This window comes from Crinia signifera, chromosome 8 (genome assembly GCF_055691185.1).
Source record: "Crinia signifera chromosome 8, ASM5569118v1, whole genome shotgun sequence".
In the NCBI taxonomy this organism is placed as follows: domain Eukaryota; kingdom Metazoa; phylum Chordata; class Amphibia; order Anura; family Myobatrachidae; genus Crinia; species Crinia signifera.
Window position 1 is genome coordinate 56105179 of NC_139224.1, and position 24215 is coordinate 56129393.

Sequence of the window (24215 nt, forward strand, 5' to 3'; positions counted from 1 at the left end):
AACACAACAAGTGGCGTCAGCAAACCGGAGTTATTTACTGCGATATCTAACGGTAGGCAGCGGTGTCAGAAAACTGGATACCGAGATATCAGCTGGTTGTCACTAGCCAGTGACAAAAGCAGCAAGATACAATATTTATTTTGTGTATATACTGCGATATACTGGTAGGTAACACAACAAGTGGCGTCAGCAAACCGGAGTTATTTACTGCGATATCTAACGGTAGGCAGCGGTGTCAGAAAACTGGATACCGAGATATCAGCTGGTTGTCACTAGCCAGTGACAACAGCAGCAAGATACAATATTTATTTTGTGTATATACTGCGATATACTGGTAGGTAACACAACAAGTGGCGTCAGCAAACCGGAGTTATTTACTGCGATATCTAACGGTAGGCAGCGGTGTCAGAAAACTGGATACCGAGATATCAGCTGGTTGTCACTAGCCAGTGACAACAGCAACAAGATACAATATTTATTTTGTGTATATACTGCGATATACTGGTAGGTAACACAACAAGTGGCGTCAGCAAACCGGAGTTATTTACTGCGATATCTACCGGTAGGCAGCGGTGTCAGCAAACTGGATACCGAGATATCAGCTGGTTGTCACTAGCCAGTGACAACAGCAGCAAGATACAATATTTATTTTGTGTATATACTGCGATATACTGGTAGGTAACACAACAAGTGGCGTCAGCAAACCGGAGTTATTTACTGCGATATCTAACAGTAGGCAGCGGTGTCAGAAAACTGGATACCGAGATATCAGCTGGTTGTCACTAGCCAGTGACAACAGCAGCAAGATACAATATTTATTTTGTGTATATACTGCGATATACTGGTAGGTAACACAACAAGTGGCGTCAGCAAACCGGAGTTAAAAATTTAATTACTGCGATATCTAACGGCAGCCAGTGGTGTCAGCAACAACAACAACTTATAATTTTTTTTTTTATATTTTTATATATTTTTTATTTTTTTTTTATTTTTTTTTATATACTTTGAGAGGTAGGTACTAGGTAGTGGCACTGGCAACAACAGAGGTGACTGCCTGGTAGGTGTTTACTACCGTATAACAGGTAGCCAGGCAGCACAAAAACCCCTCTCCGGCAGCACAATAAAAATTAAACCCCCTCTGTCTGTAGTACTCTGTAGCAGCAGCACAGTGACACAACACAACGCTCCAGCAATATAGAAAAAAAAAACCCCTCTCCGGCAGCACAATAAAAATTATTAAACCCCCTCTGTCTGTACTCTGTAGCAGCAGCACAGTGACACAACACAACGCTCCAGCAATATAGGAAAAAAAACCCCTCTCCGGCAGCACAATAAAAATTATTAAACCCCCTCTGTCTGACTCTGTACTCTGTAGCAGCAGCTCTGTAGCAGCAGCACAGTGACACACACAACACAACGCTCCAGCAATAAAGGAAAAAAAACCCCTCTCTGGCAGCACTGCACCCTGCTCTGCGTCTCCCCACAGAATAAAGATGGCGGCGGCGGGTCCCGGCTTTTAAGGGATCCGGATCTCGCGAGAATCCGACGTCACCAACGTGACGTCGGGCCTCGATTTCGGATCCGGGCCTGCGCGGGAGTCCGCGGACGTCCTGGATCCGGATTCGGATTCAGGACGTCCGTGCGGGTCCGGATCTCGGAGATCCGGACCCGCTCATCCCTAATTTATTGACATGCATGCCACAACTCCATTTTACGCCAACATAAGATTCATACCAACAAACAACAATAAAGTTTTTGTCCAAGCAGGGCTCCTTGTCCCTGGTGCTACAACACTTACGTTTACTTACTGGACCCTATCGGGCCTCAGCGCCCTGAGCACCAACATAAACAAGGTTTAAATCTCTTTCCCCTCTCTTGTAATTAGCCCAGTTCTCACCTGTAGCTGTGCAGGTCTGAAAACCTGAACTGGAGCCGTATGTTTGGGAGCCCACCCATCTATCCCCCCAAACACACATCAGAGACCCATTCCTGGCTTTGCAGTGAACCAGGTTCTGTTATCTGGCTGCAAAACACTCTCTCTGATGCTGGATGGCTCCTTAACCCTTTACAGGGCAGCTGTGACCAGATAAATATATCACTCTCTGGTGAAACTAACCCTGTTTCACCATAAGTAGCCTAGTGAATATGTTGCTTGTACTCTTATATCTACATAAACGGCCTAGAAATAACTTCACACGGACACACTTATCTAAAAATAAAGACGCAACACCGATAGCTTAGTTTAAACGGTCATACTTATTTATTTAAGAAACTGGTATGACCCCTGATAAAGGGGATGGCAAAGACCAGGCACCTGAGACCAGAGACCGTTCAGGGGTGTAACCCCGGGCAACGACCAGGTCGTTCCCAATCTCCTAAACACCCCTTACCAAAGGCACAGCCCGCCCTGCGTGGACATCCCCCCGCCTCTAAGGCCTGACGCGAACATATCCGCCTAAATGTTCGTCGCCCCACCGCGCTGAGTCGAGGCCCGTCCGCCCTCCTGGCAAGGAGAGGGGTAATACCACGCAGGGACCACCTGACACCCTTCTAGAATCCTGGTCGAGGGTGCTGTCCCGCCTATTAATAATATAGCCAATTGGATCAAATTTGATAAGGCAAAAGCCTTTATGAATAAGGGAAAGGGAGGGTGGGGATCAAAACTCAAAGAGGAGTGTAACCTTTGCTACCTCAGCTTATATACCCCTGACCTGGGGTGCTACCCCCCTGGCCACCCATTGGTGGGGGCTTCCCGCCCTGCATTAACCCCTCCTTCTATGCCTAGTCATTTTCACTAAACTTTATTATACCAGCCCAATTCACAGTCTCTTAACTACACTTGTGCTTATACAGCCCTCGTTCCACCTAAGTAGCCTAGTGAATATGTTGCTTGTACTCTTATATCTACATAAACGGCCTAGAAATAACTTCACACGGACACACTTATCTAAAAATAAAGACGCGACACCGATAGCTTAGTTTAAACGGTCATACTTATTTATTTAAGAAACTGGTATGACCCCTGATAAAGGGGATGGCAAAGACCAGGCACCTGAGACCAGAGACCGTTCAGGGGTGTAACCCCAGGCAACGACCAGGTCGTTCCCAATCTCCTAAACACCCCTTACCAAAGGCACAGCCCGCCCTGCGTGGACATCCCCCCGCCTCTAAGGCCTGACGCGAACATATCCGCCTAAATGTTCGTCGCCCCACCGCGCTGAGTCGAGGCCCGTCCGCCCTCCTGGCAAGGAGAGGGGTAATACCACGCAGGGACCACCTGACACCCTTCTAGAATCCTGGTCGAGGGTGCTGTCCCGCCACAGCAATGGTACACTCTACTGTCTTGGACACCGAGTACCAATGCCCCGCCATCCCCTATAAACTGAACAAGCCGAAACTAAATTAACTGTTTAAAAATATCACCCAGGAACACCGTCATGCCCTCCTCAGAGAGGTGCACCCCATCTGGCCTGTACATGCCTGGGTTCTCCTTCACAATCTCTGGGTGCCTCACTCCTACTCCCCCTTGCCTAACGACAAATCTGGTTAAGGCGTGGTTTAACTTCTTCCTAGCCCTTTCAATTGCCTCTGGGTTTTTAGCGCCTCTCCAGCAAAAACGTGGGACTATGTCCGACCACACCAGCCTCAAGCCGCTCCATTTATGCAACAAAGCCATCAGATCTTTCTCCATTTTAATCCTTAAGGCTATGCCTGTAGTTTTAGCCAAGTCATTACCTCCCAGGTGTATGACCAGTATATCCGGCTTGATAACTCCACTAGTTTTCTTCTCTAAGAACCCAAGTAAGTCCTTCCACAACATGCCTCTGACGCCTAACCACCGCACTGATTTTGCATACGCTAGCACTGGCGAGGTTCTGGCTAGGATATTTCTTTCCGCCCAGAAAACATATGAGTGCCCTACAAACCAAACTACCCCTGTGGGGCCAAAGGGAGGGGGAGGGGCTGCAAAAGAAGCAAAACCTATTGGTTAGTATCTCTACTTATGCTCTATAGTAACAATTAACGGGGATTTGATTAGGGTCCAAGTGGAGGTAAAAAACTCAAAAACCTCTAGATGGCTTCTAGTGTGGGGCCAGATTGAATTGAGCACCTCTTAGAGGAAAAATAAAAAATTCACTCCACACCGACGATTGCGGAACGCTAATCGTTCCATAACCGTTTGTAAACATAACGTTTTTGGACCCGCGCAACAGGCGCATACTATACTTCACTATAGTTAACTTATACTTATACTATACACTTAAAGCATATCAATTCTAACGTATTTCTTAAAATTATCTGATTTCCACCTGCCCACGGCTTTGATTGCGCTCTGTGGCAAGCCCGCCACTGCTGCTGACGTAGCTGCGCCAATTCTGAACGAATGCGTTCCGAACTCCTCAGGCCTTAGCCCTATCGCAGCTACTCCCTTCTTCATGACCGCAGCAAATTGAAATTTCGTTAGTGGAGACCCGTCTGCATGCGCTAGAAATTGTGCGGCCACACATTGTCTCACTTCTACATACTCGCCCGCTAGAGTAACTGGACAAATGCTCTTGTTTGGGTGTGGTCTCAGCGTGATCCAGGTGCCCCTGCCTTGTTGGTCTGTTTTAGACCTCCTCAGCCTGCATAGCACCTGCTCCTTGCTAACCACCACGTCATCCCAAAGTATGCCCGAGTGTACGCTCTTATTGCGCGCTGTTAGCTCGCTAACCCTAAATGCGCCGTGTAAGGCCCAGGCGAAAGCCACCTTAAAAAGTGCTAGCTCCGAGCCATTGTCTGCCACTGATGCCAACACTTGCAATAGTTCTCCTAACTTAACTTCGTCCAAGGGGCGCCTATTATCGGGTTGACCCGGCTGAACTCGTGACCAACCCTTCATCGCTTTACTGAGAATGAATGACTTCGTTGGATCCGTCATGCTAAATAGACGGCAATGAAAAGCTATTCCAGTCAATGTCGCCGCCATAGCCGACTTGGACCGGCCTCTATTATAACTTTCCCATACAAAAGCCAGGAGGCAGTCGTCAACAGACTTACCCCTAGCCTCCGGTTGCTGCTGATATCTACACCAATCTTCCCAGGCTTTTCCGTATGCCCTACGAGTAGCTGGCGCCAAAGACCGAAATGCCAATTCTGTCATGCCGGCTCTACCACCTGCCAGACAGAATTTGGACAACTTAGGCCGGTCTCGGCTGCTGTTGGTGCTAGTTCGCGGAACCTAGTGAACTGGAATCTTGATAAAGCATCTGCCACTTCGTTCTCAACACCTGGCACGTGCTTAGCCCTGAAATTGATATTGTTCTTCAAGCAAATAAGGACCAGGTGCCTCAACAATCTCAATGCTTCCGGTGATGTTGCCCTTTGATTGTTTACAGAATGGACAACCCCTAAATTATCGCACCAGAAGATTATGTTTCTGTTTGCGAGCTGGCCTGACCATAGCTCCACTGCGACTATAATGGGGAAAAGTTCCAGTAATAACATGTTTACTGTAAACCCCCTGTCAATCCAGGATTGCGGCCACTTCCCACAACACCATTCCCCTTGAAAGAAAGCACCAAAGCCTGATGACCCCGCAGCGTCAGTAAACAGCTGCAAATCCCAGTTTGAAGCTGCCTCTGATTGCCACATTAGGCAATGATTAAAACGAATCAAGAATTCGTACCATGTCTTCAAGTCATCCTTAATTTCTTTTCCTAAACGGATTGTATGGTGCGGGTCCTTAACCCCCGCAGTGGCCCTTTCCAATTTCCTGCAGAACACCCTGCCCATAGGTATTACCCTACAAGCAAAATTAAAAGAACCCAGCAGGGACTGAATGGTCCTCAGCTGAACCCTTTTTCTTTTTCCGCAATCAACGATGAGCTCCTGCAGCTTGTGCACCTTGTCAGCTGGCAGCCTGCAGCAACCCTCCCCGGTATCAATTTCGATACCCAAGTATGACAGGACCGTTACGGGTCCCTCTGTTTTGTCGTGGGCTATGGGAACTCCTAACGAACTGAAAACCCGTAAAGCGACTCGCAATGTCTCCCCACATGTTGCCCTACCTGCTGGTCCTACTATAAGGAAATCATCCAGATAGTGAGCTACCCCTCTGGAGTCAGCCTCACTTTGAATGCACCACTGAAGGAATGTACTAAATCTTTCAAAAAATGAACAAGAAATAGAACAACCCATGGGGAGACATTTGTCAATGTAATAGGCCCCTTCAAGCTTAAAACCCATAAATCTGAACGAATCAGGGTGCAGTGGGAGCAACCGAAACGCAGATTCTATGTCTAATTTGGCCATAAGCGCCCCTGGGCCAAAACTCTTAACCAAACTCAGAACTTCATCAAACAACTGGTATCGAACGCTTGCCAACTCTTCGGGAATGGCATCGTTGACGGAATTGCCAGGTGGGTAGGACAGGTGCTGTATCAGGCGAAATTTGCCTGGGGTCTTTTTGGGCACCACGCCTAGCGGTGATATGCACAGACCCGGTATAGGGGGTACCTCAAAAGGTCCCTCCATCCTTCCCAGCTTGACCTCATTTAACACCTTTGCCCTAACCACATCCGGCAATTCCCTGGACGACTTTAGATTCCTATTTGTGGAAGTGAAAAAAATTATTTGGAATGTGTAATGGGAAACCATAAACGAAACCCTCCAACAAAAACTCAGCATCTAACTTATTGGGGTACTCTTTCAAATAACGAGCCAACTGATGTACAACTATGGGGGATTCAGCCTTATTTAGAGCTAGACGTTCCCTCTCCGGTGTCCCCCGACTTGGTGCCCCCTTTGCAGGATTTGGCAGGGTGACCCGCCCCGCATATCTTACATTCGTGCTTAAAACGGCACTTGGCCCCTCTGTCACATTTTCCGTCGTTGTAGGCGAAACAACGCCCTTTCCCCCCTGATTTTCCCGACGCTTTTCCCCCTTGAAAGGACTTCTTCCCGGAGGCTTCTGTCATGGGCTGACTTTTCCCTATGACCTCCCACCAAATCTCAACATGTTTTGAGCCCATGGGCATGATGGGGGTACCTTCGTGACAAAGACGGAATTTTTCATCATATTCCCTCCACGCCGGACCTTTATAACTCATGAACGTCTCGTTTATGAGGTGTAAGTACCTAATAACATTCAAATATTCTGTGGGCCTAAGTGTGAGGTAACATGATGAAAATGCCAAAAAACCCCTCAACCAATTATGGAAACCCTTAAAGGCTGCTTCGCCGTTGGGCGTAGCCTTTTTAACCTTGTCGAACTCTTTCTTCATTTCTGTTGTAATTGTAAAAAAGTCGATAAATTTACCTTTGCGAATTTTTTAGCCCTCGAGCTACCGCCGTGTTAGAGCAGTGCGATGCTTCCCCAACAATTGTTTGCGCTGCTAAGGGGCTAGATTTCCTCTTGCGCTTTTTCCCGCGCACCTCTTTTGCCACCTGCTTTGCGACTAGCTTCGCTAGCTTACGCGGCCGCTTCGCAGCGCCTGACCCATCGCTATCGCCTGAAGAGGCTGAGGACCCGGACTCACCAGAAGAAGATGCCTCCTCTTCATCATCTTCTTTCTGTGACGAATCTCCCTCTCCATCCGCAACCACTTCCTGCACGGAGCTTTTCTTCGCGCCAGATGTCTCACTCTCTTTCGCGGTTGCCTGGACAGCTGGTGTAGCCTCCCCCGAAGTCGACTGCGGTGTTGGTGCTGGCGCAGTACTTTCCCGTGGCACCTCTTCCGACAAAATCGCTGATGTAATTGGCCGGGATTCAGTGACTGAAATAGAGGGAGGGTCATTAATTGCACGCATGTAAGTTGGCACTGCAATATCGACAACCCCAGCGCCGCCTTCCGATGTCCGTGATGCAGCAGCGGAAACGCTATATCTAGGCCTATCTACCCCTACTTCGCTTTGCCTAAGGGGGAGACCGGGGCCTGCTGTAAAGTAATCCCGCGGCGGTGGCACCCACCCCCCGTATGGTTGCATTTGGTAGCCCGGGAACCCATAGGCTCCCTGCGAGATGAAGGGGTTATACGATGGGATGCCGTAATTAAAGGAGTGGCCGGGCCCTGAGCCCCAATAAGGATACTGGGGCCCGCCGTGACTCCCGAATGTTTGAGGCTGATTGGGCCACTGACCCTGCCCCTGTTGACCTAATAGCAATTGTTGGGGTGGGTGATGGGACGAGCCCCCTGCTGCCAGATTAAAATGAGGGCTCGGTGTAAAACTGTGCTGTGGTTGGGCCCCGTATCCTGGCACCCATGGTGTCAACAGGCCGTGAGGCGGCTGACCCCTAAAACCCAACATGTCATGCTCATAAACTCGCTCCCCAGCCGGGGGGCGAGCCGCCCCTGTTCCATAGGGCCGCCCGGCCTCATGACCCTGTCTATGCCATGTCCGAGATCCCTCGTCCATGGCTCTCCCAGATACAGGTCCCCCAGTGATAACTATAAAGGGGCTTGACCTGCCGCCAGAGTGGCTCTCTCCTCCTACCACTCTTTCCTGGCTGCCATTTTCCCCAGGGGTGCTTAAACCTGCCCCCCCTGTCTCACTGGGCACGGGTCCCTGTGGTTGTGCCCCTGCCTCCCTATGCTCACCCGCAGAGAGAGTTTCTACATCACTCTCCGGCGCTTGCAGCTGGGAGTCAGCAGAGGGCGCTATAAGCCCACTGTCTCCCAACTGCGCACCAGAGACAGCGCTGGGAGCGGCGTTTTCGCCGTCTCCCACCGACGGCACCGCCCTCCCTGGCTGAGACGCCGCGGGCTGCCCCGTGGAGCCGACCAGGTTTCCCTCATCTAATACAATCATTTGCGCTTCACCGCCGTGAGCGCGCGCGAGGGGGGAGCGCGTCCCGCCCGCCCCTCCGCCTCCCGATGACGCGCCTGAAGGCCCGGCAACGCCGCCCGCACTGACGCTTGACTCGCCCGCCCCGCTGCAGCCAGGTACGCTGTCGGCGCTCGCAGCGCGAGCGGGGAGAGGGGAACGCTCGCCTGCCTCACCGCTGCCACTAGTGTTGGGAGATACAGGCCGCGACCCCCCGCCCCCCACCACTGTCACCGCGGACCTTCCAGCACCCTTTTCCCCACGACCAGGGACATGGCTGAGCGGGCGCGCGACGTCTGCCAGCCAGCGTGGCGGCGGAGCACTTCTCTTAGGCCTGCCAGTCATGCTTAAAACAGGTACAACTAGAGGGGGTACTTATCTTTGTGTCACAGATCTCCTGCAGATCAAAACTCAAAGAGGAGTGTAACCTTTGCTACCTCAGCTTATATACCCCTGACCTGGGGTGCTACCCCCCTGGCCACCCATTGGTGGGGGCTTCCCGCCCTGCATTAACCCCTCCTTCTATGCCTAGTCATTTTCACTAAACTTTATTATACCAGCCCAATTCACAGTCTCTTAACTACACTTGTGCTTATACAGCCCTCGTTCCACCAAGTATGTCATTTCAATGTTGCAGTAATGAATTTGGACAGGTCAGCAAGGGAGAAAAAGTTGCCGAATTGTTGCAAGGTGCAGTGAAACTAGCACACAGCCACTTTTATATGCACCTGTCTGTCCCTGCCCATCACTGGATATGCACTTCTGTGTCTAAGGATGAACTATAATAAACATGCTATTACCACTTAAAAAAAAAAACATTAATCTCCTTTTGATTGAATTAAAAGAAAAATACAATTATTATCACACTTTGTATTCCTATTACATAGACTATTACAAAAGTGTTGGCTTATATACATATATCGCAGGATGTCACAGAGTTTTAAAAATTGTTTTGCATTTCCAAACACTTATTTCGGGCTGTTTAGCTCTGACTATTAGATATCTTACAGACTCCTTATCATTCCTAAACACTAGGTCGCTTATTGGTTTTTCCCATTTTCACATGTCCTGACCACCAGCTGTTATCTCTTCCTGACACCAAGACGTGTCAGTCAGTTGCGTCACACATCATGAATGCAGAGCATATTTATTCCTCTAACATTGCTTCTTCTCGTTTCTCCTCTTATACAGGTCTCACCCCTGGAGCAAATTGGATTAATCACAATAACCAAACATGGTGGTCAGGAAATATGAAGAGAAATAGTCATGGGCCTACGTGGTTTCAGTTAATAAATAAAGGTATCCTAATTGTTTATTCTACTTTTGATTGGCTTGTTCTACATATGCAGTGCCCGATTAACCAATGACAGCTAAGGGAAAAAAATGAAGGCTTCATTTATTCCATGTTAGCTATCACCCATCCTGATGTACTGTGGGGTGTAAAGTTCTTAAGGTGACTGCTAGATGGCTGTGTCAATGGAACCATTACTTTATGTATATTGTGCTACAGCACCAGCTGGTCAGCCTAAAGCCAATGCCTCCTTCACACTAAGGGCTGGATGTATCAAGCTTCAAAATTTAATAACGAGGAGAGTGATAAACAACCAGCCAATCAGCTCCTACCTGTCATATTTCAAACCCAGCCTGTAACATGGCAGGTAGGAGATCATTTGCTGGCTGTTTATCACTCTCCATTTTATCACTTTTTGAATCTTGATACCTCTGTCCCATAGTGGCTGTTTCAGAGTGGTATACATCTCTGTTGCGCAGGTGGATTTTGCTATACTTAGCACTGTGCATGGGGCCTAATTCAGGCCATATCGCAGGGAATTTTTTTTCTCAAAATGGGCAAAACCATGCTGCCCTGCAGGTGGGGCAGATGAAACATGTGCAGAGACAGCTAGATTTGTGTGAGGTGGGTTTAAGCTGAAATCCCAATTGCAGTGTAAAAATAAAGCAGAAAGTATTTACCCTGTACAGAAACAAAATAACTCACCCAAATCTAACTCTCTCTCTGCATGTTATATCTGCCCCCCTGCACATGTTTTTATCCATTTTGAGAACAAATTTTCCTGTGATCAGGTCTGAATTAGGCCCATGGCCCATTGTGTGTTTATATGACTAAAAGCAACTACAGTTAGTTAGGCCTTAATTTGCTGGGTCTAACATACTGGTGGGCATGTATGCTCAAAATGTGAACAGGACAGTTGACCAGAGCATAATCGCCTGGGCCCATGTGACTGAATTCCTGAGCGCAACTGAACACCTGAGCATCCGAACGTGCCAAAACACAAATGTGCCGAGCACTCAAATACCTGAGTGCATATGAAAACTCAAGCACACGAAAACACCTGAGCGCCCAAGTGCACGAGCAGCCTGAACAACCGAACACGCCCGAACACCTGAGCGAATTAATTGCGCCTGAACACCCAAGTGCACGGACACCCGAGCACCTCCAAATGTGAACGGGCTCAAACACCCGAGCACACAAATTCTTCCATATGCCTGAACTCACACAAACACGAGAGTGTACGATTAAAACACGGTAACGTGCTCAAATGCCTAAGCGCACCAACACTCCCGAACACCCGAGTGCAGGAACTCACCCAAGTGCTCAAATGTGATAATTTTCTGGCGCCAAGGTCTGAGGGAGACCTTATGTGATAACCCAAAGGCAGCCTGAGAGGGAGCACAGGACAACTTGTACTCAAACCCACAACTCTAGCCAAGTGCTCAAATGTGTCCGAAAACCTGAGCGCAGAAACTCACCTGAACGCACGAACATGTTCAAATGCCTGAATGTGCCCAAACACCCGAGCGCAGGAATGCAACCAAATGACAGAGTGCAGGAACATGCTGACCACTTAATGCTATCCACTCTGAAAGGTTAGAGAAAACTCTTTGCTGGCTTAACCAGCAATTTTATGAGAAATGCAACAAAGCAGCAGACTCTCCTTGCTAATCGATTAAAGGCTTGTAGGGTACAGTACAATGGCGATTCCAGCACTCAAGTACTCCTCTGGCTCCCTTCAATTTAACCAAAGTCACTTAATCTTCCTATCACAGAGGAGGAGGTCTCCCAGGCCCTCAAGACACAGAAACTATCCAAGGCTCCTGGTCCATATGGTCTACCTTTTTCTTACCATAAGACCTTTCAGAGTTCACTAATGCTTCAACTACCAAACTCTTTTATATTCTCAATGATAGTAGCTTCCCTCAAGATACTTATAAAGATAAAGCCCCCCATTTGGTCACTAATTATAGGCCAATCTCCCTCTTGAATACAAACCTTAAACTTTTTGACAAAATTCGGTTGAATACCACTTACCACTCTTCACCAGGACCAGGTAGGCTTTGTACCCTCCCGACAAGTCCAGGATAATACAAGGTACACAGTGGATCTCATTCACCACTTGAACTCTATCAAGTTCCTTTCCCTTCTTCTTGCCATTGATGCTGAGAAGGCTTTTGATAGATTCTCTTGGCCTTTTATGATAACTACACTGCTCAGGTTTGTATTTGGCAATAAATTTCTCCAGGCCATTAAGGCTCTCTATCTTAAACCTTCTACTTCCGATCTTGCTGGAGGTCTCCTTTCTGACTCCTTTCCTATCTCTAATGACACCAGGCAGGGATGCACTCTCTCAATTAATATTTGCCCTATTCATCAAACCCTTGGCCTGCAGGATTAGGGTGAATCCAGATAACTCAGGCATCTCTATTGGTGGATCCTCTTATAAGCTTTCTCTTTTTGTGGACGATGTTCTCCTTACCCTCACCAATCCCTTGATTTCTCTTCCAAATCTATTTCAAGCAATTTCCCTCTATGGGCAATTATCCGGTTATAAGATAATTCATGTCAAGTCAGAAGCCTTACCACATCCCAAAGCCTTCCCTAGACCTCCTTCATCTTAGTTATACATTTAAATGGCTATTAGACTCCATTAAATACCTTGGTGTCCATCTCACCAAATCATATATTTCTCTATATAAAACAAACTATTCTCCTTATTTAGAACAGAATAAGATATCACTCATTGCAGACATTATTTGTATCCTGTATTGGTTGCATTAATGTACTTAAAATGAATGTCCTCCACAAACTTTTGTACCTCTTTCAGACTCTACCCATGGCGATTCTCACTTCTGTCCTCTCTTCTCTCCAATTGAGATGTGGTAAATTTGTCTGGGACCACAGGAAACCCCAAATATGAAGAGACGTTCTTTTAAGAGCTCCATAAATGAAGGTCTTGGTCTCCCATCATTACACAGGATGCGCGATGTGCAGGCGGGAAGGCTGAATTCACTTATGTTCCTTCTGTGGCTGCGGTTGCAGTTTCCTCTGGGCTTTTGGAGCGCCTGTAACCCAAACAAGAGATTAAGCCTACGGCTGACCTTAAATGTTAAAAACAACAGCCATCTCAAAGGTAAAGGGTGTGTAGGGTGGGAGCTGTTGCTAGGTGGCAATCCTATTCCATAGAACAAAGAGAGTTTTTGCAGATCACAGATTCCTACCAACTAAGGTTTGTTTATCGGGAGGATTGCCACCTACCAACAGCTAGTGGGTAGACTACCACATACCTGGTGGTTGCTCTAAACAATTGTATCCTTTGGGTATCGGAAGGTCTCCAATAGTGTTTCATGAAGGTCTGAGAGGATGACCAATGCACTGATTGCATAATGCCCTGCAAGGGAAGGCCCCTAGCTGCCGCCAAAGTAACGGCAGCACATCGAAGGGAGTGACCTTTGAAAAGGGAAGTGTCAATTCCTGAACTGTGCATGGCGGATACTATCCAACCCCTTATAGTGGAAGGTCCGGCGGGGCGGTAAGGTTTCTGGCATGTGATATATAGATTTGAAATGTCAGATCTCAATGAAGATGTAAGTGTTAGATAATGAGTTAGGCAAGTGACCAGGCAGAGGTCTGGATCTGTCTGATCCCTAACCAAATCAGGTTTTACCAGGGGAGTATGAATAGAACTTGTTTTAGTGTGACCCCTTAAGCCTATGTGGAAACCAGCCGGTGTTATGGTCATCCATGGCTCGGAAATGTGAATTAAGGAGCGCTCCACTCCCCTAGCTGTGAAGGCAAGGGACAATAGCACAGCTAGCTTTTTGGAAATACCAAAAATATCAGTTGGGGATGATATCGTGGCTAGGAAATCTAGGCTAGGGTTAATGTCCCAATATCTTGGGCATGGGGGCCTAGACAGGAACATACCTTTGAGAAGCCTAAGGTATAATTTGTTCTCTGTAAATCCAGGAATTAAGAGTGCCAGAGCTGAGCCATAGGAGCCTATTGTGGCGGAGGCTAGTCCCCTTTCGAATTTAGCGGCCAAGGAGCCTAGGGCTAAAATAGATTCGGAATGGGCGTTTGATGACATCTGTGTAGTACGCCAGGAAAAAAACTAAATGATTATGGCCTGATATCTGGATCTGGTCCTGGGCCTAAGGCAGGCATTAATCAAGGCTGCGGAGAAAGCTGAAAGGTTTTGTACAGTTAGCAGCATAGTAAGATCGCTATCTACATGCACTGTGGAAGTCGTTCCAGAAGGTCTGGAGTTCCTTGGAAAAATTCTTTGGACATTGGGAACCAAACTCTGGAGGGCCAAACTTGGTATACTAGGACTATTCGGGGTACCCTGCCTGTCGGTTTTGATTTTGTAAAGAACTTGTAGTAACATGGCCGGGGGAGGGAAAGCCCTCTGTTCCCACCCCCGCACCTGCACCTCCTCCCCCATGAACACCACAACCAATCAACGTCCCCCACCCATGGCACCAGAGCCGGCCCTAGGCATAGGCAAACTAGGTAAATGCCTAGGGCATTTGGAATGCCTAGGCCAGTGGTTCCCAAACTGTGCGCCGCGGCTCCCTGGGGTGCCGCGGCGCTGTCACCGGGGTGCCGCCGACGCAGCCTGTCAGCCGCATGTATTTTTTTTTCATGCAAGCTGGGCTGGACAGTGTGTAAGGAGCTAGCGCGGGGAGTGGGTGAGCGGCTGCCTGTGCCGAGTTAGCAGGACGGCAGCGTGATTGTCGGTGCCGGGGAGGGGGTATTAGTGCAGGGAGCTTAGCGGCTGCCTGTGCGGCTAGTCAGCAACCCGGGCAGCACGTACGTCGGGGCCGTGGGAGGTTAATGCAGGGAGCTGAGCGGCTGCCCGTGCTGAGTCAGCAGGCCGAGCAGCGTGTACATCGGCGCAGGGGTTAATGCAGGGAGCTGAGTTGCTGCCCGTGCCGAGTCAGCAGGCCGGGCAGCGTGTACACCTGCGCTGGGGGGTAGGGGGGTGCTCAGGCAGCGGGGGGGGGGGGGGTTGGGGTTGGAGCTGCCTCTGCTGCCACTTTACCCTGACCCCTCTGTTCCCACCCCCTTAACCTGTGTGTCTGCCACCTTATCAATCTGCTGACCCCTTACCCTGACCCCTGTATGCCTGCACCCTTACTCTCATCTCCATGTGCTTGCCACCTCACCCCTCTGTTGCCTCTTACCCTCATCCCTGTGTACCTGTCCCCTTACCCTCACTTACCATTTGCCATTTTTCCCCTGCCACCTCAACCCTCTGCTGCCTATTAACCTCATCCCTATGTGCCTGCCCCCTCTCCCTCACCCCTGTGTGTCTGGCTCCTCACCCCTTTGTGCTGCTCCCTTACCTTGTGTTTTATTGAGACCCCCCCCCCAGGACTTATTAGCTGGATATAGTTCACGGAATTTGGAGGTAGTGTAGTGATATAATGCGTGTATGTAACATAATGATATAATGTGGGGATGTAGTGTTGGTAGGAATTTGGGGAGGTATTGTGTGGAGATGTAGTGTCAACAGGTAGCATAGTGATGTAGAGTGGGGAGGTAAATATGATGGAATGCAGTGTGGGAATGTGATATAGAGTGGGAAGGTAGTGCCTTAATATTTGTAGTACTGAATGTCACCGGTACGGTACTGATTACACTACCTCTAATGGCACACAATAGGCCTTCCCTAAATGTCAGCTCCACGCCCATGACTAACTAATCTGGCACTGGGTGTGTGGGATGTGCTGTAGATGGTGCAGTGGCAAGTGATGGTCCATAATCCATTTGACTGGAATCAACCGGCGGGGGGTATTGTGCCGGATGTGCTCAGGGGGTGTAACCTGTAACTTGGTCAGACAAAAAAAAAATGTGATTATGCTGGAGTGTCCAAGGAGTGCACTGGACAAGAGTCCTGGCAGCTAATTCAAGTTCTGGCTGAGAAAGTGACAAAAAAAATAATATGTTTTATGTGAGAGGCTGCATAGGGAAATCTATAGGAAGGGGATGCCTGCTGTAAGTGACTTATACCTCTTCTTTCACACCGAGCAGCAAATTACCGGGTTAAAAATTTAAATCCGGTAATTTGCTGAATAATGTGGCCTACACACATAGTGATATACAGGCATTTTCTATGTGTTCTCACTAGTTCGCTTAGAAAATGCCCCTACATCGCACTGTGTGTAGGGACGATAGCATCGCTGTCATCTGGCGATTAATATGCAGCATGCTTTCCGGTGAGAACATTGGCTCTGACAGATCGCTCGTGCTAAGCGATCATGCTCAAGCGTTCTGAGCGATCTATCATCATTCAGAACGCTTCTGCATGACTAGGTGTGTAGGCCCCTTAACACTGATATTTCTTTGGTGTGAAAAGGTCAATTTGGGTTGAAAATCCCATGTCACCTACACTACTCTTCTCCAGGGTCAGTGACCCGGGATTTAAGACCCAGGTTGACCCTTTCACACCAAAGAATTACCTGTGTTGTTCAGCAAATTACCGGGTAATTTGCCGCTTGGTGGGAAAGGGGGTCAGAATGCACCCGGCAAAATGATGCTGGGTAATTGCCAGGTTGCAGGTACTGTATGAAAGGGGTATTATGCAATGTTATAGGGAAGAGAGAACAAGCTGGTAAGCAGGTGGGGGCATTGTTTCTTGGATTTCTGTTTATTATTTTTACAAACAAAATAATAAGTCATTTTTTCCTGAGCTAAAGACTGATAGCATTGTTTTGACCCAACAACTTAAAAAAAAAAAGAGGGATAGTTTGATAATTATTTTGGCTTAAGGGTGCCTTGAAAAAGTCATGGAGATCCAAAGGGTGCCCCGGACTGAAAAAGTTTGGGAACCACTGGCCTAGGGGCATCAGCAGCTTCTGCTGATTAAAATGATATGCAACATGCCTATATTATGTGTGTGAGTGAGGCTGTATCTGCATATGAAATAGTGTATTCATGGAAATCACTGTAACATAGCATTCTGTATGCAGGTACAGCCACAGTCGCACACAGAATATAGGCATGCCGCATATCATTGGATATGGTCTGCGATGCGATGGGCGCCATGCTAGTACACAAGTACCTATATATATATATATATATATATATATATATATAGGCAGAGAATCCCGCACTCGCATCCAGGAGAGTTGGATGTACTGGGGTGCACCTTAAGGTAATCCTATCCAGACGACCAAAAATATCCACAAGTGCTTAATAAAAAGCCAGGGCACTCACCATTGCAGTCACAGTCAGCTCTTGTTTAATTATACATAAGTATTGTCGACGTTTCGACCCTCTAGGGGCCTTTGTCAAGACAGCTCATATGCATCGATTGGCAAAACACAGGCAGGCAGAGTACTCTGCCTGCCTGTGTTTTGCCAATCGATGCATATGAGCTGTCTTGACAAAGGCCCCTAGAGGGTCGAAACGTCGACAATACTTATGTATAATTAAACAAGAGCTGACTGTGACTGCAATGGTGAGTGCCCTGGCTTTTTATTAAGCACTTGTGGATATATATATATATATATATATATATATATATATATATATATATATATATATATATTGTGTGTTAAGATGCCCAGACTGTTGTATAATTCTAGGGTTGTACTTAAAATATTTATGTCTGGCTCAAAATTAACTAAACTAAAACTACGTTTTATGCCAACAGCGGTAGAAAACAGGCTTTTTCTATAAATATGTTATATCATATTTGCCTTATCAAATTTTCTTTGCCTCTTAGAATGTTATCAGTTTTGGAAAATAGCCATGTACTGAACAAGCAAAATGTGACAATTAAAATGCTTCTTCATTGGATTTCTGTGATAGATTTGCTAAAAGGAGAACCATAGCCCACAAGGCAATTAATATCCAGCTAAACATGTATAAGTCAAAGAAGGTTAAATGTCACAGAGTTTTAAAGGTGGAAGTACAACAAGTCCTCAGTTTTCTGACTGCTAAATTATAAAACAACTTACACTCCATAAAATGGTCAATACATTCTCATCAATGTTAAAGATAACTCCATTTTGTCTAAAGGACTCCATTTTCAGCTTCTGATGATTTGGCTTTTAGCCTAGATAATTGTTCAAACTCACACAAATAGTTCTTCACATTCTTGTCTCACACAAGTTACAATTTTTGAACAGATTAGAAAACAGGATCATGTGGGAAGGTAACAGGACAAGGGACAAGATGTAACTGGTTTGGGAATGTATCCACAAATGTATCTGTAGAAATGTCAAGAACGGCTATTGTTTAAGAACAATCATGGCATTCTGTGTATGTGAAGAAGGGAAAAGTTATTTTAATCAACCCATAAGAATTTAGGGTACTTACAGTATGTATTAGCAGGGCGCCCATTACGTAGTTTCCGTAGTGGTGTATTGAGAATACCAATACACCACTAAACTGGCTACGTAAACTACGTAATTTACGCAAATTACGTAATTTACATAAACTACGTAATTTACGTAACTTTACATAACTTGAGCTGTGCTAATACATAATGGATCATATCCCCACTATCCACGTCATAGCCCCATTACCCACGTGGGCGTGGAGTTAATTTTATAAAGTTTTAATTTCATAAAGTGAAGTGGATATGCATCCCCCTCATGGGGCTCGCTACGCTCACTGCGCTTCACTTTATGAAATTAACTCAGCGCCCACGTGGATATTGGGGGTGTGACGTGGATAGTGGGGATATGATTGTGTTAGTGGGTGCTGTGTGTGTGTGTGTGTGTAGTGTGGGAGTGTGTACTGTGTGTGTGCCTGTGTAGTGCATTATACTTACCTCAATGATGTCCCTATCGCCAGCATTCCTCTCCTCCAGCACTCGTCTCTCCGTCCGCCATGACAGTCCCCGCAATGTACGCAATTAGCGTAGTGCTGCTGGGGGAGCCGGGAAACCATGTGATGCTCCCCCAGCGGCATTACACTGAATTACATACATTGCTGCCAGGACACGTATGCGTCTCCTCCGGCCGCCCGCCGGGATCTCCCCCCTCCTGCTGGCTGCCGAGGAAGCTCTGGCGGCCGCCCTTCAGACCGCGAAGATCTCCCCCCTCCGCCCGCCGAAGCTCCGCTGCCAGTAAGTTACATATTAGCCGGGCGCACGGCAATGGCTACGCTGACAACGTAGCCTAAGGTACGTTAAACAAGATGTAGCATCTGCTCAGTGGCAGGAGTTGGGTCCGCACTGTACTATTACATGCTCCCATCACAGTGAAGAAGCCGGCACTACAGACAAGGCAGTCTCCCACTAGGGTGACCACCTCATCCCTTTAATTTTGGACACAAATTAATTACACAGGTTCTGTGGCAGTTTAAAACCAGGTGAAATGGAGTCTTGAAGTCAGCCAGCGACAGCACCTGTGTAATTAATATGTGTCCGGAATTAAAGGGATGAGGTGGTAACCCTATCTCCCACTAATCTAGCTGAGAGCAGTGGGATGCCAGGAAAGGGAAATGACTGTTTGAGCCCATGGATTGGGGTGAAACGGGCACCATCAGTGCTACAGATTTGGGGGAAAAATTATCTTAAAGTTAAAGAGTATGAGCCAGTCTCCTCTGCTGCTGATTTGTGGCTGGTTACCTTTGGGTTCCTTTCTTTGCATATAACTTATCCTGCTTATATTAACTCTACTGTGGTCTGGGATTTTTGCATTGAAGTTATGAATTGTGAGCCTGATTCAGAGTCTGTCTGTCTGTTTATGTTTATCTGTCTGTCTCCATCCATCTGTCTCTGTTCGTCCATCTGTCTCTGTCCATCCATCCATCTCCATCCATTTGTCTGTCCCCATCCGTCTGTGTGTCTTCGTCTGTCTGTCTCCGTCCATCCATCTCTCCATCTCCCTCCATCTGTCCATCTGTTTGTCTGTCTCCGTTTGTCTGTATGTCTCCATACGTTCGTCTGTTTGTCTCTGTCCTTCTGTCTCTGTCCATAAATTATCCAACTAACTAAGTGTATCAGCTTCTCTTGCAATTATAGTCTGTTTCTAAGGGGTACATTTACTAAGATTGGACCTCTATTAAAGATGTGATGTTGCTATGGGCAACCAATCAGATTCTACCTATTATATTCTAGAAGGTGCTTAATAAATAAGAAGTAGAATCTGATTGGTTGCTATGGGAGACACCCCATCTTCAATAGAACTCCCATCATAGTAAATTTTCTCCTAAGATTATACTTACTTAGAACGTAAGGGAAGAAAATGCTAAAGCCACAACAAACGGAACCGCTACACGGCTTGCTGAGCTTTCTGAGCCTCTTGGGATACGCGTTAGTAGCCATCATTATGTATGCCTATAATAACTTTTCTTTTCCCAGAAGGCTGCATTTCCTGAAAATAGCAGCAGTTTGCTTAGTTTTCTTCACAAGACAAAGCCCTTCTACATAAAATGGACAGAAAAGTGTGTTTTTGAAATAGAAAATAGCACGGAAGTGAACTAAAAGCAATGGTGTTTCTTAATATTCTCTGTCCACCACCAAGAAATACGTAGCAGTTCTTTTTTCCAAAATGGCAAAAATTCAGATTCTAACTGCAGGTTTTGATTATAAAATTGCACTTAGAAATTATGATGCACTTCATTGTTAGTTTTCTTATGCATGGACGGTTACCGCACAAAATGCTGGCTTTCTGTCAATCAAAAAATTCTGGATTTTATCGCAGGATGCCTATTAGGAGCCGTACTTATGCACCGTTGTTTTATTACCGCCCTGCCTGAGAATTCACAGCTGTGCGATCAGACCTGAATAACCCCTTAGGTTTCTTACCCATATATTGGCTTTGCTAGTATCTGCAGTGACGGTTGATATTGTCTGAATGAATTTTCTGCCAAGTTCTACAGTTCATTTTTATTTTCTCATTTCAGGATGGCGTCTAGTCCAAATGTTAATACTACTTGTACTGTGGTTCCTGACAGCTGCTGTAGAAGGTGATTGCCCAGCAAAATGTAAATGTACTAATTTGACTGGAAAGACATTAAAGGTGGACTGCAGTCTCAGGAATCTGAAGGAAATCCCATCCTTTCCTGAAGAAACAGAAGAATTGTATTTGCAGGAGAACCTGCTCACAACAGTCCCTGTCGGAGCCTTTGATAACTTGGTTAAATTAAAAAAGTTTAACTTATCCTCCAATCCACTGCATTGTGACTGTAAGATCTGGTACTTAATTATGTGGCTGTCTGATGGAGGCATGGACACAGTCGGCGGGATGAAGTGCGTCTCCCCCTCTTCACTGTTTGGGAAATCACTGAGCCAGTTATCAGGAAAACAAGTCGCTTCTTGCTCCAGGCCCTCGAGACTCTGTTCAGACTTTCTTCTTAATGATGCTTTTCTTTACGTTTTACTTTTAGTTTTGTTCTTTGTTATGATGTTATGCTTGAAAACCTTTAAAATGATGAAATTTGAAGTTAATAAGAGAAAATGACATGAAATGATGGAACAGTATAAACAGAGGAGTAACTAGGGATGATAATGTCCAGTACAAATTAAAATATAACACCCTTTGAAACTGTTATTTAAAGTGCCAGCTGAATTCTTATAGTCGTACTCAGTGGCGGTTTTTACTTATGGGCTGCAGGGTGGCAGCCCATAAAACCGGGTCCCGTGCATGCGCAGTACGAGGACGATACTGCACATGAACTGGACCCGGAACCCTAATTATGCCTTCGGGGGCTGCTGCAAAAGCAGCCCACAGAGGTTGGGGGCCAGCACATGTGCAGTACTGAAGAGGCTACTTCGCATGCACTGGGCGCATGACGGGGACTGGGACCTGCGCAGCTGAGGGGACCAGGAACATGGCAGCGGAGGGGAGGGGGGGCCCGCATCGCGGCAGCCCCCCTCCTCTGGAGAGGTAAGAGCTGCTACTGATCGTACTAATAAAAAACGCACACTAATAAAAAATATGACTTTTGTAGTTGCCTCTCTTGGAGAAGCCCAGAGAGGAGACCCAAATTTGCACTTCAGGGGACGGGTACAAGGCTGGCATCACAAGGGGGGTCAGGGCTAAAATGATGCGAAATGACGCAATTTGCATCACTTTAGTCCCACCCCCTCCCTCGTCAATTTAAATAATTTGCTTCAGCGTGTCCGGGGGTAGGCAGGGCCTTTGGGGAGCATGCAGGAGACTTGCCCACCTTCCCATGAGACCAGGAGGGGGACCCGATTTTCGGGACCCTCCCTACCATTCCGGGAGGGTAGGCAAGTTTGGTAAAAACACTAATTAGGGAAGAGTGAGATCAGGGTAAAACATCAATACAACAGCAATAACTTCTGTGTACATACACACACTTGTGGATTCAAATTTGTGGTAAAAAGTCGGAGGGGGGTGGGGGGGATGCTGCAGACCATCTAGGACCCCATCAGCTCTGAAGCAACTTTGTGAAATTTATTTTAGAAGTTTGTTTGACAATCCTGCCACCAGCTGTTAGTTAAACTTAAAAAGAAAAATAGTTATGTGTTTTAACCAGTCTGTTACCTTATTTGAAGGACAATCTCAGACGTAATTGGTGATCAATCCTGACTCCTGACATATTTTTTTTCATTTATTCTTTGCAAAAGTACAATGTGAAAATCGCTAACAGGTCCTTTGGGTGGTATACAGTATGTGTGAGTTGATGTATTATTAGTATCCAATGTAATGTTCTTACAGTAAAATATGATGTTGATCTCAAATGGCATAAAAGTAAATGAAATATGGTGGAGTTAATGTAAACACAGAAAAAGAGGTGTTAAAATAAATGTTGTTTATTGTAGCAATTTACAATCTACTAAGTAGTACAGATGTAGCCGGCCTCATTGAGCAGGGTGCTGGCAGTCGGATCGCCAACTGCCAGACCCTGCCAGCCGCCGGAAGGGGATGCGCGCAGGAGATGCTCGTGCGTCCCCTTCCGACGGAGACCAACACTGTCTTCCGCCGCCTCCACTCCGCCCCCCTGTTGGTGCCCACAGCCCCTCGCACCCCCCAACCCTACCCATCTCCCTGAAGCAGAAACGGGCAGGAATTCTGTCCCCACCGTCAAAATACTGAGATGCTTGCGCATCCAAGTCAGATGGAGCGCCTCTCCACCGGCGATCGCCAGCGGGGGCATTCTGGCAATTCCAGGTGCTAAATGAGAGGCGCTCCCTCTGTATATACAGGCAGTGGTGCCGGGAGAGGGGGGTGTTGTATGTCGACATACCTTTGTTTATTTTAATGTGTCTTGCAAACTGAAGATTAGGTATTTTATTTCTTATTGATAAATAATACTTGCATGAGTACCAATAGACATCAACACCACATGCTTTATCTCCTTCTCCTTAGGCCTTCTCCATAATCTTTCTACTTCCTGATCACATGTTGCTCTCTACTGCAAGATTCTTAGGGGGAGATTCTCTAAGAATCTCCGCCCCCCTTCGCCGCCCATCGCAATTATAATTATCGCATATGTTGTAACATATGCGATAATTATAGCAAAGGACAGCTCTTGCGTTAAGAGCTGTCCTTTGCGGTGAGAGTCGCCGGGTCCCAGCAGGTCCCGGCGGCTCCCCCCTCCCTCCCACACCCGGCACTGCTGCTGCTGTGCCGGGCTCTCCTCCTCCCTGCACCCAGAAGAGGATCAGTGCAGGGAGGAGGTCACAGGTCCGGGCAGCACTGCGCCCGGACAGGTGAGGGGGTGATGCGGGGCGGCGGGGGTCTGTGCGGGGCGGCGGGGGGTCGTTGCGGGGTGGCAGTGGGATGCGGTAGAAGCCCATTGGCTTCTATGGGGCATCGCCAGATTTTTCTGGTGATGCCCCCCGCCGCGTTAACCCGGCAGGGGATGCTTACAGCATCCCAAAATGTGGTAAAAACCCCGATAATGGGGTTTTTACCACATTTCCAGCTTAGAGAATCTCCCCCTTAAGGAGATACAGTACTAACTCATCTACTATCCTATTTCTAGATACTATAAAGGAGGGGGTTATAATAACCCAGGCCCAGGTCGGATAGAGGGGCCCAGTGGGGCCCCTGTTACCTGGAAACAGCAGCTTCCGCAGATTTTCTCAACCCAACACATGCTGCTGTGTACTACGCTGCAGTGTGGCCAGGGACATTCTTAAAGTACTATTTTTATTGCATTTCTAAAAGGCCCATACACT

The 24215-nt window shown here is 47.2% G+C and overlaps 1 protein-coding gene across 4 annotated transcripts in view; it reads left to right on the forward strand.

Moving 5' to 3' along the window:
- The window catches only part of LOC146026074 (platelet glycoprotein IX-like), a 38781-nt gene extending 15964 nt beyond the window's left edge, over positions 1–22817 (forward strand). For 2 of the 4 annotated variants that reach the window (XM_083156440.1, XM_083156441.1), the window contains 2 exons: positions 9997–10104; positions 20969–22817. In XM_083156440.1, the coding sequence (XP_083012566.1) occupies positions 9997–10104; positions 20969–21525 (665 nt within the window). In that variant the 3' untranslated portion in view covers positions 21526–22817. Of the gene's footprint in view, positions 1–9996; positions 10105–12926; positions 13233–20968 lie in introns of those variants that run through there. The other 2 variants (XM_083156438.1, XM_083156439.1) reach the window with 2 other exon arrangements.
- The last annotated feature ends 1398 nt before the right edge of the window (positions 22818–24215 follow it).